The 14,461-nt window shown below is 64.0% G+C and overlaps 1 protein-coding gene across 4 annotated transcripts in view; it reads left to right on the top strand.

Moving 5' to 3' along the window:
- Positions 1-11,619, top strand: part of SH3TC1 (SH3 domain and tetratricopeptide repeats 1) — a 60,855-nt gene extending 49,236 nt beyond the window's left edge. For 3 of the 4 annotated variants that reach the window (XM_061145428.1, XM_061145427.1, XM_061145429.1), the window contains 6 exons: positions 25-1,692; positions 4,262-4,442; positions 5,752-6,025; positions 6,952-7,102; positions 8,076-8,272; positions 11,282-11,619. In XM_061145428.1, coding sequence (XP_061001411.1) covers positions 25-1,692; positions 4,262-4,442; positions 5,752-6,025; positions 6,952-7,102; positions 8,076-8,272; positions 11,282-11,503 — 2,693 coding nt within the window. In that variant the 3' untranslated portion in view covers positions 11,504-11,619. Of the gene's footprint in view, positions 1-24; positions 1,785-4,261; positions 4,443-5,751; positions 6,026-6,951; positions 7,103-8,075; positions 8,273-11,281 lie in introns of those variants that run through there. The other variant, XM_061145430.1, reaches the window with a different exon arrangement.
- The last annotated feature ends 2,842 nt before the right edge of the window (positions 11,620-14,461 follow it).

The raw sequence follows: 14,461 nt of genomic DNA, 5'->3' as shown, positions 1-14,461 counted from the left end.
TCCGGGCATTTTGGTCATTTGCAGAAATGTCCCCACCTTGCCTGAACCCAGAGCCACGGGAGATCCTGAAGAAGGTGAAGAATGTCCTAGAACAATGCAAGTCCTGCCAGGGATGCCCCGAGGAACCAGGGTCCCCCGGTGTCCACAGGGCGTCCAGCGGAGCAAGCCTGCCGGACACCGAGGAACCCTCCTTCTGCCTGGACGTGGGAGATGACTGGGCCGACCCCGAGGCCCTGGGCTCCCAGCTGCTGTTCCTGAATGCACTCGGGTTCCAGGCCAGTTTCCAGGGCCTGTACGACCTCTCCCCGCCCACGCTGAGCGGCGTGTTCGGCGGCTTCACCGACGAGGAGGAGCTGGTCAGGCGGCTGGCCGAGGCCCGCGGGGTGGCCAAAAAGGCCGGGCTGCCCATGGCCCTGGCTAGGCTCTGCTTCCTGCTGGGACGGCTGTGCGTGCGGCGACTGAAGCTGTCCCAGGCCCGCGTGTACTTCGAGGAAGCCCTGGGCGTGCTCGGGGGCCGCTTCGGGGACCTGGTCCTGGTGGCGGCCGTGTACACCTGCCTGGCCTCTGTCCACCTGCGGCAGAAGAACAAGGAGAAGTGTGCACAGGTGGTGCCCAAGGCCTTGGCCCTGCTCCTGGGGACGCCCGGCCATGTTGGCAGCTCCGAGGCTGAATCCGGCCTCCTGACCCTGGCCTTGCGGAGGGCCATCGGCGGCCGCAGCCCGCAAGCTGAGGCCCGGGCCTGCTTCTTGCTGGCCAAGCACCACGCCCGCCTCAAGCAGCCGGAGGAGGCCCTGCCCTTCCTGGAGAGGCTGCTGCTGCTGCTCCCCGGGGCAGCGGGGACCCCGGGCGCCTCCTGGCCCACGGACTGCTACCTGCTGCTGGCGGGCATCTACAGCCAAAGGTGCCTGCCGCACCTGGCACTGAGCTGCGTCAGGGTGGCCTCGCTGCGGGCACGGGGCTCGCTGGGCAGAGCGCTCCGGAGCGCGGCCCTGGTCCTGCAGAACAGCCCGCGACTCCCCGTGCTGCCTGCCCAGCTCGCTCACTACCTCCGGCAGGCGCTGGCCTCCCCGGCCTCCGGCTCTGGGCAGGCCCTGCATGGCCCCATCTACGCCAGCCTGGCCCAGCTATACAGCCAGCACGGGTGGCAGGGCAGGGCCATCGCCTTCATGACGCAGGCCGTGGAGACAGACGCCCGGCTGGGCGGCCGCGCCGTCGTGGACCATCTGGTGGCCCTGGCCTGGCTGCACATCCTTCACGGACAGAGCCCGGCAGCCCTGGACATTCTGGAGTCCGTCCTGGAGGCGGCGGCGGCCACCCCGGACCAGGAGGGCCTGATCGCCAACATGACGGCCATCGCCCTGAAGAGGACCGGCAGGACCCGGCAGGCGGCCGAGGGCTACTACCGCGCCCTGAGGGTGGCCCGGTGCCTGGGCCGCCCGCGGAACGAGGCGGTGGTCCTGGCCAACTTCGGGGCCCTGTGTCTGCAGGCCGGCGCCGGCGGGCTGGCGCAGCACTACCTCCTGGAGGCCGTGAAGCTGTTCTCGCGGCTGCCCGGCAGGGAGGGCGGCCCAGACTTCACCCGCGTGCTGCTGCGGCTGGGGGACCTGTGCATCCGCAGGGCGCTCACCCGGCAGGCCAAGTGCTACTATGAGTGGGCCTTTCTGGTTGCCGTGGAGATGGACCACTGGGAGAGTAAGTGTCGGGCACGCCGGCTGCCTGGGACGCCAGCAAGCAAGGGCTCTTTCCGTGTCTGTTCAGAGAGTCCTGGGGGTTACGACTCGGAGGTGAGCGGTTGCTTCTCCACCGAGAATGCCTAGTAGTGGGAACTGGCAGGTGCTTTGAGGTGCCCCATGCTGGGCCAGATGTCACCATGGCAACCAGCTCGTCCCGGCTTGCCTGGGACCATCCTGCTTTCTCTGCACTGAAAGTCCCGAAGCCAGGAATCCTGGCCATCTCGGGCAGACAGCCAGTGGGAGACCCCAGACGCAACCCAGGCCAGGCCGGGGGGCCGCCAAGCCAAAGCGGCCACGTGGGCCTTGCATACCGGGTGCTTTGCTGGCACTGTATGCTTAGCATCTCCCAACAGCCGGGCCCTCCAGACACCTCCCCCAGCTCAGAGCGTGCGGGGCAGCTGCTTCATCCAAGTGGCAGGCTCTGAGCGGGGCTCCACTAGCAAACACGCCCGAGTGGTCCTTGCTGGGGGCTGGTGGTCAAGCCACAGGAAACAGATGCTCGGGTCATGAGAGCCACACAAGCAGGTGCTTAACTTGATGGTGGGGTGGCTCCAGGCCCCGACCGGTAGGGGGCCGGCTGTTGAGTCTGGGATCCGAGGGATGAGAAGAATTTAGCCAAGTTTGGAGGGAGGGGGCCTGGCAGGAGGCGCAGCCTGTGCAAAGGCCCCGGGGTGAGTGATGGGCCCTGCAGGGTGGTGCCAAGTTTGGAGTGAGTGGCTCGGGTGATGGGTTGTGAGAGCCTCAGGTGGGAAGCTAGGCAGGGGCCCAAGACCTCAGGCTGGGGTTTGGCATTTTCCTGAGAGCACTGGGGAGCAATAGAGGGATGTAGGTTCCACTCAGTGAGGCTGGAAGGGGAATCCCCTGGACCTCCAGGAGGAGCCAGGAGCTGGGTCCCCCGACCTGCCCTGCGGCCTTGGGCACGTGTGGGCACTGGTCACCAAGGGCACGTGGCCCCCTGCTGACCTCTCAGAAACCATCTGTGACCCCCCCATGCCCCCAACCCAGGGACTGGGGGGTTCAGACTTGGGAGTGCAGAGGTGGGGGACCCAGGAGGCTCCCCAGGGGGTCAGGGGGTCTGCCCCTCTCCCATATGGAACAGCGCGGGGACACCCAGGGTCACCCAGTCCTTGAGGTTCCTTTTTCAGTCCGTTTCACTAGTTTGTGTCTTTCTAGGATTTGTCCATTTCATCTAGGTCATCTCATTTGTTGCCATAGAGCCGTTCACAGCTCCCCCTTTATTCCCATAAGATCTGTAGTGATGTCCCATCTTTCCCTCCTGATCTTAGTCATGTTCAGCTAACTCCTTTCTTTCCTTGGTCAGTCTGGCTAAAATTTTGTCACTTTTGTTAACCTTTTCAAAGAGCCATGATTTGGTTTCATTGCTTTTCTCTATTTTTCTATTCTCTACTTTATTATTTTATCATCTCCACTTGAACTTTGATTTTTCCTTTCTTTTACTTGACTTGGAGTGAGTTAACTTTTTCTAGTTTCTTAAGGGTGAACTTTAGGTTTTTGATTTGAAATGTTTATTCTTTTTTGCTTGTTCATTTTTTAAAATACTTAGCTATTTGATTGAGATTGTCTTAGTTGCCGCATGCAAAGTCTTAGTTGCAACATGCGGGATTTAGTTTCCTGACCAAGGATTGAACCCAGGTCGCCTGCATTGGGAGTGCAGAGTCTTCACCAGTGGACCACCAAGGAAGTCCCCATTCCTTGGCCCACTGGTGATTTGGTGGTGGTGGTTTAACTGCTAAGTCACGTCTGACTCTTACACCGCCAGGTCATTTTCAATAGTGTAAGTTCCCAACTGTTCCCAGTCCTCTGGCTTTAGAACAGGCAAGTAAGGCTGTGGGCTTGGAGCCCGGCTTCACGAAGGCGCGTCATCTGTGGAAAGCAGGAGCCGGATGTGAATCCCGTCTCCGCCTCACGTCCTGTGCTCCAGCTTTGGACTCGGCTTGTCTGTCTGCCTTGTGGGGGAGCTGGTGATCCATTTGGTGGGGGCTTAGCCCCTGTTCGGGCTTCCCTGGCAGCTCAGTTGGCAAAGAACCTGCCTGCCAATGCAGGAGACATGGGTTCAAGCCCTGGGTCAGAAACATCCCTTGGAGGAGGAAATGGCAACCCACTCCAGTGTTCTTGCCTGGAGAATCCCATGGACAGAGGAGCCTGGCAGGCTTCAGTCCGTGTGATTGCAAAGAGTTGGACACGACTGAGCAGCTGAGTGTGCTCGCATGCAGCCCCTGTCTGGCTGGGAGGAGCTTTGTGAGGCAGAAACGTGTCCCGGTCCATCAGGGGAGCGCAGCCGGGACCGCCCAGCCTGGGAGCTCCCCAGCGATCAGCGCCGTCCCTCGAGCGTGCCCTGCCTGGCCCCATCACGGCTGCTGGCTGGCTGTGTGACCTCGAGCCAGACACCCAGCCTGTCCCCACGTGGAGCGACCCCAGCTCACGGGGGCGGGGGCGCCGCCGGGGCCGCGGACCCTCGAAGGTCACCGCGGTGCTTGACTGGGCCTCTCCCTTCCGTCTCCCGCCAGGCCAGCTGCTCGCCGTCCGGCGGCTCTGTCACTTCTACGGCGCGGTCGTGCCCAACGAGGCCCGGTGCGTCGTCTACCACGAGTTCCAGCTCTCGCTGGCCCGCAGGGCGAACGACAAGGGGCTGGAGGGGCAGCTCCTGGAGACCATAAGCCAGCTGTACCTGGCCCTGGGCACCGAGCGGTGAGGCCCGGCGCCGGGGCGGGGAGGGTGCCGGACGCCGTCCTAGGACAGTCCCTCTGTCCTCACGGTCAGTCGGGCACCGAGCCAGGAGGCCCCGTCTTGTCCCCAAGGGGTGGGGGTGGAGCATGTGTTTCTGAGTCATCCTTCCTGCCGTGGCAGCTTCTGGAAGCTGACCCCGGCCTGCCCTGAGTGTGTTCCCGCTGGCCCAGCTATAGGCCACGTAGTCTGGCCCTCGTTTGTCCCCTCACGTGTGAGGACAGCGACCGTGTGTGCCTGGAGGGTCCTCGTCCCCAGGAGACAGTGACCGTCCCGCTTGCTTCCCCGGAGCAGGGTTTCGGGGTCACGTGTGAAGCCCACCCAGAGCGTCCTGACCAGGGGAGGGGGATAGATAGCTGGATCACACAGCTCACAGGCTGGAGGAGTCTCATAACACCCCATCCAGCGTGGGGGCTCCTTGAGAGCAGAGAAGGGGCTGGATTCCCCGGGACTCTGGAGGGATGAATCTCACCCTGGGGCCTCAGCAGGACCAGCGGGCCAGCACCCTTGACCAATGCTCCTCAAAGTGGGGTCCCGGGGTCAGCACGTCCACCTCACTTGGGTGCTGGTTGGAGATGCGCATTCCTAAGCTTCCCAGGGGGCTCAGTGGTAAAGAACCTGCCTGCCAAAGCAGGAGATGCGAGAGACACAGGTTTGATCCCCGGGTCGGGAAGATCCCCTGGAGGAAGGCACGGCAACCCACTCCAGTATTCTTGCCTGGAGAATCCCATGGACAGAGGAGCCTGGTGGGCTACAGTCCCCGGGTTCACAAAGAGTCAGACATGACTGAGCACACACGCGTGGCAGGCCTCACCCGGGCCTCCTGAGCCAGCAGCTCTGGGAGCCAGGCCCTGCCATCTTTGTCTGTCTGACCAGCCCCCTGGGCGGTTCTGAGGCTCCATCCGTGTCAGAACCCCTGGCCTGGATGGGCTCTCAAGCACTGCCCCGGGGCCACGACCCCTGCTGTGTCTGGAGGTGATGTGGGCCTGTGTGTGTGGAGGTGGGGCAGAGATGAACCGCTCACTCCTTAAGGCCCCACGGCTGCCTGCTTCCCTCCCGAAGGCCTCCTCACCTTTGCTGGACAAGGGCCATGTGTCGCCCCGGTCTCCCGCCAGCCTGGACGCGCAGGCTCTGGGCCTAGCCCCCTGATGCCCCAGGTCCAGGGTGTTCAGACGGGCTCTCAGGGAGAGCCTGGTCCCCCTCCACGCAGCGGGGGGGGCAGGGGGGGTGCGGCCTGGGAGGCCCTGCTCTGAGCACCCACGTCTCACCCCAGGGCCTACAGGTCCGCCCTGGAATACACAAAGCGCAGCCTGGGGGTCTTCATCGACCTTCTGAAGAGGGACAAGGAGGCGCAGGCCTGGCTGCAGGCGGGGAAGATCTACTACGTGCTGCGGCAGGGCGAGCTGGTGGACCTGTACATCCAGGCGGCGCAGAACGCCGCCCTGTACACGGGGGACCCCGGCCTGGGGCTGCGGCTCTTCGAGGAGGCCGGAGACATCTTCTTCAATGGGACCTGGGATCGCGAGAAAGCGGTGTCCTTCTACCGGGTGAGCGTCCCCCACCCCTGCCCCGTGGGTCCAGGCGAATGAGCTTCAGGGGGGACCCTCCTGGGGAGCAGGACCTCCCCACCTTGCACACATGCTTAGCTTCTGGGTGGTTTGGTCAGGGACCGTCCCAACCCCCAGCCCCAGCCTGGGCGGGACAGAGCAAGAAACGCCCATCAGAGGACTCGCCTCCCAGGGATGCACACAACCCTGGGAGGCAGGGCCTGGCCCCATTTTACAGAGGAGGAAACCAGCTCAGACAGGCGCAGGGGCAGGTCCAAGGACACAGCACATCAGATGGAGGGCCGCTGGGACCAGGGCCCACGTCTGTGTGTGCCTCCCGGGGAGGGCGGCGTCTCCGCCTCTGTCTGACCAGCTCGCATGTGGCTGGGCCCCGGGGTACAGATAAAAGTAGCCTCTTTAGTGCCCAGGGCATGTTGGACCCTCCTGGTCAGGCCCCCTGCACCCAGGAGGAGCAGGGCTGGTCTGAGGGTGTGCGGTGTAGCTTGACGGGCAAGGCTCACACCCCTCGCTCACGCCCCAGTGGCCCTGGGCGTGGCACACAGCTGTGAACTGATGGTGTGGTGTTGGTGGGAAGGCTTTCCCACGTGGCGCTAGTGGTAAGGAACCTGCCTGCCAATGCCAGTGCAGGAGGTGTAGGAGACGCGGGTTCCATCCCTGGGCCAGGACGATCCCCTGGAGGAGGACGTGGCCACCCGCTCCGCTGTTCTTGCCTGGAGAATCCCATGGACAGAGGACCCTGGTGGGTTACAGCCCACGGGGTCGCAAAGAGCCAGATATGCCCGAAGCGACTTAGCACGCGAAGCTCCTGTGGGTTCACGGGGGCAGACCTGGGGGCCCTCGGGACGACATGGGCCTGGCCGCCCGTTGTGGGAGGAGGTAGGCCTGACCTGCTCCCTCTCCTCCAGGACCGGGCGCTGCCCCTGGCGGTGTCCACGGGGAGCCGGGAGGCTGAGCTGCGGCTCTGCAACAAGCTGTCCGCGCTGCTGGCTGAGATGGAGACGCCCCAGGAGGGCCTGGAGTTTGCCCACACAGCCCTGGCGCTCAGCCTCACCCTGGGTGAGCCCTGCACCCTGCCCCGAGAGCCCCCCACCCCTGAGGTCTGGGCGGGGCCTCTGGTCCCCTGGCCCGCAGGCTCCTCTCCCACCCCCCATCCCCCTCCGCCGGGCCAGGCTGCTGAGATGGGCGGCAGAGAACCTGTCCCGCCCCGCCTGAGCATCGGCAGCTCTGCGCCCCCCGCCCTGCCCCTCCCTTGCTGGCCAGGGAGCCAGCTGGGGCGCCCTGCACCGCGGACACTCGGGGACCCTCCAGGCGGGGCCGCCCGGTGCCTTTCTGCCCTCTGTGCCCTCTGGTCCTCCCCGCCCTGCTGGCCCCTAGGCCCCGCTGCTCTCTGTGGGCCAAACCCCGTCCGCCTCTCCGGGGGCCTGTCCCTCCATGCCTGGCTCTTCTAGGCCATCTGTCTTCCCCGAGGCAAGGAGCCCGACAGGGCCGAGCGCACAGTAGGTGTGCCCCCCGGGGGGGGTGGTGGTGGTGGGCCTCCAGGTCTTGCAGAGCTCACCCCAAAAGTGGGAGGATTTTGCAGGCAGCCTCATCTGGTGCCTCCCCCCGAGGATGGGGTGGGAAGCGGCTGAGGATATAGCAGGGAGGCCAAAGGTCGTGTCTGCAGGGGCACAAACTGCAGGCTTCTGGGTTCTCCCAGTCAGAACAGTAAGCAAAGCACCCTGTCCAGTGGACTCTATGCAGGCCTGGGCTGGAGGGTGTCCTGCTCCACGACTTTGCCACATCCCCGAGATGCCAGGAGAGCAGGCATCATTAGGTGCCCCTTACAGACGGGAGGAGGAGGGCAGGGCAGCCCACTCCAGTCTCCTTGTCTGGAGGATCCCGTGGACAGAGGAGCCTGGCGGGCTACAGTCCATGCGGTCACAGAGTTGGACCCGACTGAAGTGACTTATCACAAATGGGACGTCGGGTGGGGGCCGGGAGGTGACTGGCCGGACTGTGAGATGGCATCCGCCCCCCTCGACTTCCCCAGGGGACCAGCTGAACCAGCGGGTGGCCTGCCACCGGCTGGCCTCTCTGCACCGCCGGCTGGGCCACGGCGAGCTGGCCGAGCACTTTTACCTCAAGGCACTGGCGCTCTGCACCTCGCCGCTGGAGTTCGACGAGGAGACCCTGTACTACGTGAAGGTGTACCTGGCGCTTGGCGACATCATCTTCTACGACCTCAAGGTTCAGAGCGGTGCAGGCAGGGCCGGGTGCCGGGGTGTGGGGGCCGTCGCCTGGCTCTGGGTGTTTGGGAGGCATCGCGGTCCTCTTCCTCAAGTCCCGGGGGTCTCCCTGGAGCTCTGGGCCCCCCTGTGAGCTGCAGGCGAGGCCAGTGGACACTGTCCTTGCTTCCAGGGGGGTCAGGCCTTGCCCTCAAGAGCTCAGGGTCAGTGGGGGAAGCTGCCACGGGGTAAAGGATGAAATGAGTGTAGTTGGGTGGCAGGGGCCTTCTGGATGGGGTGACGGCAAAGCTGTCTTCACTGTCCAGCAGGAGAAAGCCACAAAAAATGTAGGAGGTGGATAAAGACATTCCTGGGGTGGGGGAAAGTGAAAAAGCGAGAAAAGGAAAGTCGCTCAGTCGTGTCCGACTCTCTTCGACCCCACGGACTATACAGACTATGGAATTCTCCAGGCCAGAATACTGGAGTGGGTAGCCTTTCCCTTCTCCAGGGCATCTTTCCAACCCGGGGATCGAACCCAGGTCTCCCGCATTGCAGGCGGATTCTTTACCAGCTGAACCACAAGGGGGAAGTGTCACCATTATTCCCAGAGACCCATGTTGCAAGCTGGGCTTCCCAGGTGGTGCTAGCGGTAAAGAACCCGCCTGCCAGTGCAGGAGACAATAAGAGATGCAGGTTCGATCCCTGGGTTGGGAAGATCCCCTGGAGGAGGGCATGGCAACCCACACTCTTACCTGGAGAATCCCCACAGACAGAGCCGCCTGGTGGTCTTACAGTCCATAGGGTTGTGGCTAACCGTTTCATGTTCAGGTTGCAAGGAACAGCCCACAGCCTGACACCTCCTCCAGGAAGCCTGCCAGTCTGTGCAGAGCTCTTCCTTTCTTCCTTCCCGGAAGCCTGACATCACCCGGATTGGGGGAGAGGAGGTGCACTCTTTACCATCTTGCTGCATAGAGAGGGAAACCAGGGCCCGGGTGGGGCGTGACTTGCCCCAAATTTTACGGCAGGAGCACCTGCACCCTGGCTGAGCCCCTGCCCGGTCGGAGCTGCAGTGGTGGGAGCTGGGGCCACTGTTCCATTCGTCTGTGAGCCCTGCAGTGCATGGGACAAGGGCCTGGGGCTGTCTGCCCTATTGCCCCTTCCCCCGCCCCCATACAGGCAGACGTCAGCCCCACTCTGGGTCTACCCCTGCCTCTGCACCGTGTCCCTGAGGCGGGAGGGCGCCCCAGCCCGGGGCTGAGTTCCCCCCTTCCGCCTCCCCAGCCAGCGGCAGCTAGGAGCTGGAGGGCCCCGCAAGACCCCCCACTGCCCACGGGTAACCCCCAGCCCAGACTACGCGCTGGCGACACCTGCTGGCCATATGTCATCCCTGCAGCCACTGCTACGTCCAGCGCTGGGGGCTTCCGTGGGCAGTGCTGACCCCTGCAGCTGAGCCCCCCACCCCGAGGTCCAGGCCCCGGGCTGCTCAGGATTTGTGTGGTTGGCTCTCCACGGGCTTTGCTGCAGCAGAAGCTGGTGCCCCCACAGGACAGGGAGGGGACTAGGCTAGGCGTGGACCGCTGATTAGGGCAGAATGAGGGGCCGTGGGCTGGGGCTTCGGTGACTGGGACCCTGCGGCCCTGTGGAGAAAGGGGGGCCCGAGGGCTCTGTCCTGGAGGTGGGGGGCTGCTGTGCTGTCTTTACAGACTGTCTGTAGCTCACGTGTGTTGTCGTAGCAGAAGGAGCTAGACTTAGACTAGGAAAGACGTGGGTGTGAATCCTAGACCTGCCACCCACTAGCTTCTACACACACGTGTACACACATGCACAGGAATGCACACCCCGCCCCCTCCACCACCCACTCTGGTCAGTTCCTTCCATTTAGTTGTGATGCCCCCTCCTCCAGGAAGCCCTCCCGTCCCACCCCAGGTTGAGTCAGGTGCTTCCCAGGCTCCCGCAGGCTGCCGAGCTTCCCTGCGCTTCAGGGCTGGTCGCATCTTGTGGTTTCTGTTGCCCAGAGTCAGCTGTGTTTGGCTCCCTGTCCGCTCCCCCCAACACACACACACACACACACACACACACACACACAGGGTCCCCCCGCCTGGCCTGAGGTCAGTAACTGCTACGCACATCTGCTTCTGTTGTCTCCTGGGCCTTTGCTCTGTGCGGGGGGCAGTGACAAGCCAGGGCTGGTGACTTTGGACTTTATCCTCTGTCCTGGGGAGCCCCTGTGAGCAGGAGTGGACAGTCAAGTTTGGGTTTAATGCCGGCCCTCGGGTGACCTCCGGTGGGAGACATGGAGACTGGGGTGGGATACAGAAGTTGGCAGGGGACGTGGGACATCCAAGCCTGGGGATGGTGCGTTCAGGGCAAAGATGCATCTGAACTGGGAGCTTGTGCCCTGGTTAGGGGAACGGGTTCACGTCCCCTTGGGGTGGCAGGATATTCTGAGAGGTGACACCTGTGAGCCTCTTTGCACTGGGCCTGGCGCAGGGAAGGCCGGGCATGCTGGTATCAGTGTGGACGTGGGCTGCAGGGGTCAAGCCAGGCCACCCTGGGCCACGTGGCCCTGCAGGGGCCTCTCAGACCCCAGCCTCCCAGACCTCAGCTCAGCCCAAGGGGAAGCCACGGATTATCTTCCAGAGGCCCCAGGGATGAGCAGGAAAGAGGCTTCTGGGAGGAGGGGACTGGATACTACAAGGTCTGAGGCCCCGGCTCTAGGGCCAAGGCAGGGAGGGTGGATCGGGGGTCCCAGGGCCATCAGGACACCAGTCCAGGCCCGCATAGATGCCCGGTCACTCTCGGGCAGCCATGGTAGGAGCACGTGGCTCCTCCCTGGGGGAAACATGCAGGGCCCATCCAGAGGCGCCCAAGCTGGCCTGTCTGGGGCGAGCAAGTGTCCTGCCCGCCTGGAGCGCTCACGGGCCAGCCCTGGAGCTGCCCTGGCCGGGGGCCTAGCCCAGGGAGAAGCTCCCCCGAGGCCCCCCGCCCTGGCGCGGTGCTGTCCCCTCGGTGACTCGCCGTCTGTCTCCAGGACCCGCTGGACGCGGCCGGGTACTACCAGCTGGCGCTGGCGGCGGCCGTGGACCTGGGCAACAAGCGGGCCCAGATGAAGCTCTGCACGCGCCTGGCCACCATCTACCACCACTCGCTCCTCGACCGCGAGATGTCCCTCTTCTTCTACCAGAAGGCGCGGACCTTCGCCACCGAGCTCCGCGTCCGCCGGGGTCCCCTGGTCCCCGGGCCCCCGTCCTGAGCCCAGGCCTCACAGGCACGGCCTCCGGCTGGCCCAGGGTCTCAGGGGCTGGTTTCCTGGAAAAGGGAGGCACGCGGTCAAGGGGCCAAGCAGCAATAAATGTGTTTTGCAGAAAGCCTCCTGGAGTCCCCAGGCTCCCCCTTCCCTGGACTGCCTCCTGGAGAGTATCCGGGGATCAGGCCCGGTCCCCGGGGGGCCGTTCCACTGCTGCACCCCATCCTTGGGTGTGGGCGGGAAGGACTGGGAGTCCAGCCGTCCCAGGCCAGGTCCCCCCAGCCGGTCAGCTGCGGGTGGTGGGATTCCCTGGGCACCTTCTCCCTTCCCTAGACCCTCACCGAGTGTCCAGCCCTGGGTCCTCTCTGCTTTGAATCCTTGAACCACACTTCGAGGTCAGGACTGCTCATCTCCTGATGAACAGCTGAAGAAATGGAGGCACAGAGAGGTTCTGTGCATTGCCCACGGTCACACAGCAGGTAGGAAGGGGCGGAGAGCCGGAGTCCGGTGTACTCACCCCTGCGCCAGCCTGCCTCACATCGCGTCCCGTTAGGACCTGAGGGCAGGGACCTCCCCCAAACCCCCCTGCCCCTCGTCTGGGACGGAGGCAGGAGAAGGGGCTCCAAGGATTCCCCCACCTGGGTGTCCTCCGGCCCAGCCCGGCCAGTCCCACCTGCGGCTCCCGGTCAGCCGTCGGGACACATGGCGGCAGGGCCTCCAGCCCACGTGACGTCCACTGAGCGCTGAGTGTAGTTAAAGGCTTATCTAGACCACCTACACCAGCCCTGCCCGCCCCCTCTGCTGTCCCTCCCAGCGACCCGCCGAGTGCTGGGAATTCAGGCGGGCTTGAAACCGGCTCCTGATGCACAGATGGGGCGCTGAGGCTCGGAGGCCGTGGGCAGCCCCATGGCGCCCTTCCGAGTGTCTCCTTTTGATGACATGAAATGCACATCGTGTGTGTGCCTATGTGGGTGCTTAATCACTCAGGCGGGTCCGACTCTTTGCGGTCTGGTGGACTGTAGCCCTCCAGGCTCCTCCGTCCATGGGATTCTCCAGGCAAGAGTACTGGATGGGCTCCAGGGATCAAACCCAGGCCTTCTGCACTGAAGGCAGATTCTTCACCATCTGAACCGCCAGGGAAGCCCACACATCATGTTGAAAGTGGATAATTCAGTGGCGTAGGGAACACCTGCAATGTTGTGCAACCACTGCTCCGTGTAGTTGCTAAACATCTCCGTGTCCCCAAAGAAGCCTCCTGGACCACCGGGCAGTCATGGCCCCTCCCATCTCTCTCCCCAGGACCCTCATTAACAGAAGGAGACAGAGTCAGGAGAGCCCCAGTTTGCTTCTGCACCCAGGAGGCGGAGCCGGGAAGGCCTGGGTCAGGGGAGGCGGGCAGGGTGCTCCACCATTCTGTGGTCCTGGGGTCCTGGAGCCCCAAAGTCCTCTTCCTGCTCAGAGGTGCCTGCAGGCCGCCCCCCCCACCCAGGCCTCTCCCGCCAGGGGGCAGCAGAGAACTTTCCAGAAGCAACAGCTCCCAGGCGGGAGGGAGCAGGTCCCAGCAGCGGGGCCAACAGACTTCCCTGGAACCCTGACCCTGGGCTGCCTTCTCTGAGGGCTGGGTGGGTTCGCACAGTGGGCGGAGGCCGCGCTGCAATTGAAAACATGAAGACGTGTCGGCCTGTGCTGGGGGCGGTGGGAAGCCCCGTCACAGTGACCCCGGGGTCACGGCGCTCGGAGGTCATGGGCTTGCTGGGCAGCTGCCCGGCCGGGCCTGCAGCCGCGCTGCGTGGGGTGGGGCCCGGATCACTCCTGGCCCACCACCTGCCTCAGAACCCGCGGCGTCCCTGGCTGTCCAGGAGCCGATAGGTTTCCACCGCTCCCACCCGGGGTCCCAGCTCCACACCCTAGGCCCCCTGGGGGCTCGGGCAGCCCAGGACCCCCTGCTCTGCGGCGGCAGACCTGGAAGTCCAGGTGAGGCCCGGTCGTCCAACCTGTGGGTTCAAATCCCAGCTCCTCATGTAGAGGCTATGGGGCTTCGGGCGAGCAGCTTTACTTCTCAGAGTACCAGTCTGGTCGCAGCTAAGACAGGGCTGATGATCGCTGCGTCTGGGGTTGAAGTGAGGATTTGAGCAGCCGAGGGCTCGGCTCAGAGCTGGGGCTAACAGTGGCCTGTTTCCTATTAGCGGTGATGATTGCCAAGGGCCGGGCCTCAGCAACCGCAGGCTACGGAACCCGGAACCAGAGCGTGAGTCACTCTGATCAAGTCGCCCGGCCCCTCAGACCCTCAGTCTCTTCTTCGTCTGTAGCCAAAAACAAACCCCACACCAGGGTCCTGAGCGTGAAGAGACACTGTACCAGCACTGAGCAGGCAGGCGCCGCAGGGCACCCAGCCCCCACGCCCGGCCCCCATCTGTGGCCGAGGCATGGAGCAGGCAGGTAGAGGCCAGCACTTGGCTGCCGTGGGCCCCAGGCCGACTGGGCTCCAGTCCTGCTCTGCTCCGGCAGTGGCCAGGGCCCCGGGAAGCAAGGCCCCACCTCTTCTTTCAGCAGAGTGGTGGGTGTGAGACAGGCGTGCGTCCGGCACTGGGACACACAGCCCAGGGGCCCCGCCACCCCAGTGTCTCCATTGGATCCATCCAGTCACCTTCCTACTTGGGTTCACTGTGCACCTAACTGTGTGCACACCTACTGTGTGCAAGCTCAGTAACCCCTGCGGGCCAGGCATAGGATGAGCCACATGCGGACCGGAGAACAAGTGTCCCCTCCTGGAGGAGCCCCCTGGGGCTGCGGATAAAATCACGCTCCTTGCGGGGGTCCCTGAAGGCTCTCCCACACACTTTCCCAAACAGAGAAGGAAAGCAACCTGCCCAGGATCACATAGCACCCTTCCTGACCTCAAGGGCCCTGGAACTCCCCAACAAGTATGCTGTCTGCACCCTTAGCACCCTTCCTGATCGCAAG

Source organism: Dama dama, chromosome 6, assembly GCF_033118175.1.
Source record: "Dama dama isolate Ldn47 chromosome 6, ASM3311817v1, whole genome shotgun sequence".
Classification (NCBI taxonomy): domain Eukaryota; kingdom Metazoa; phylum Chordata; class Mammalia; order Artiodactyla; family Cervidae; genus Dama; species Dama dama.
The sequence above is the reverse complement of the archived record's forward strand: the minus strand, read 5'-3'. Positions and strand labels throughout refer to the sequence as shown.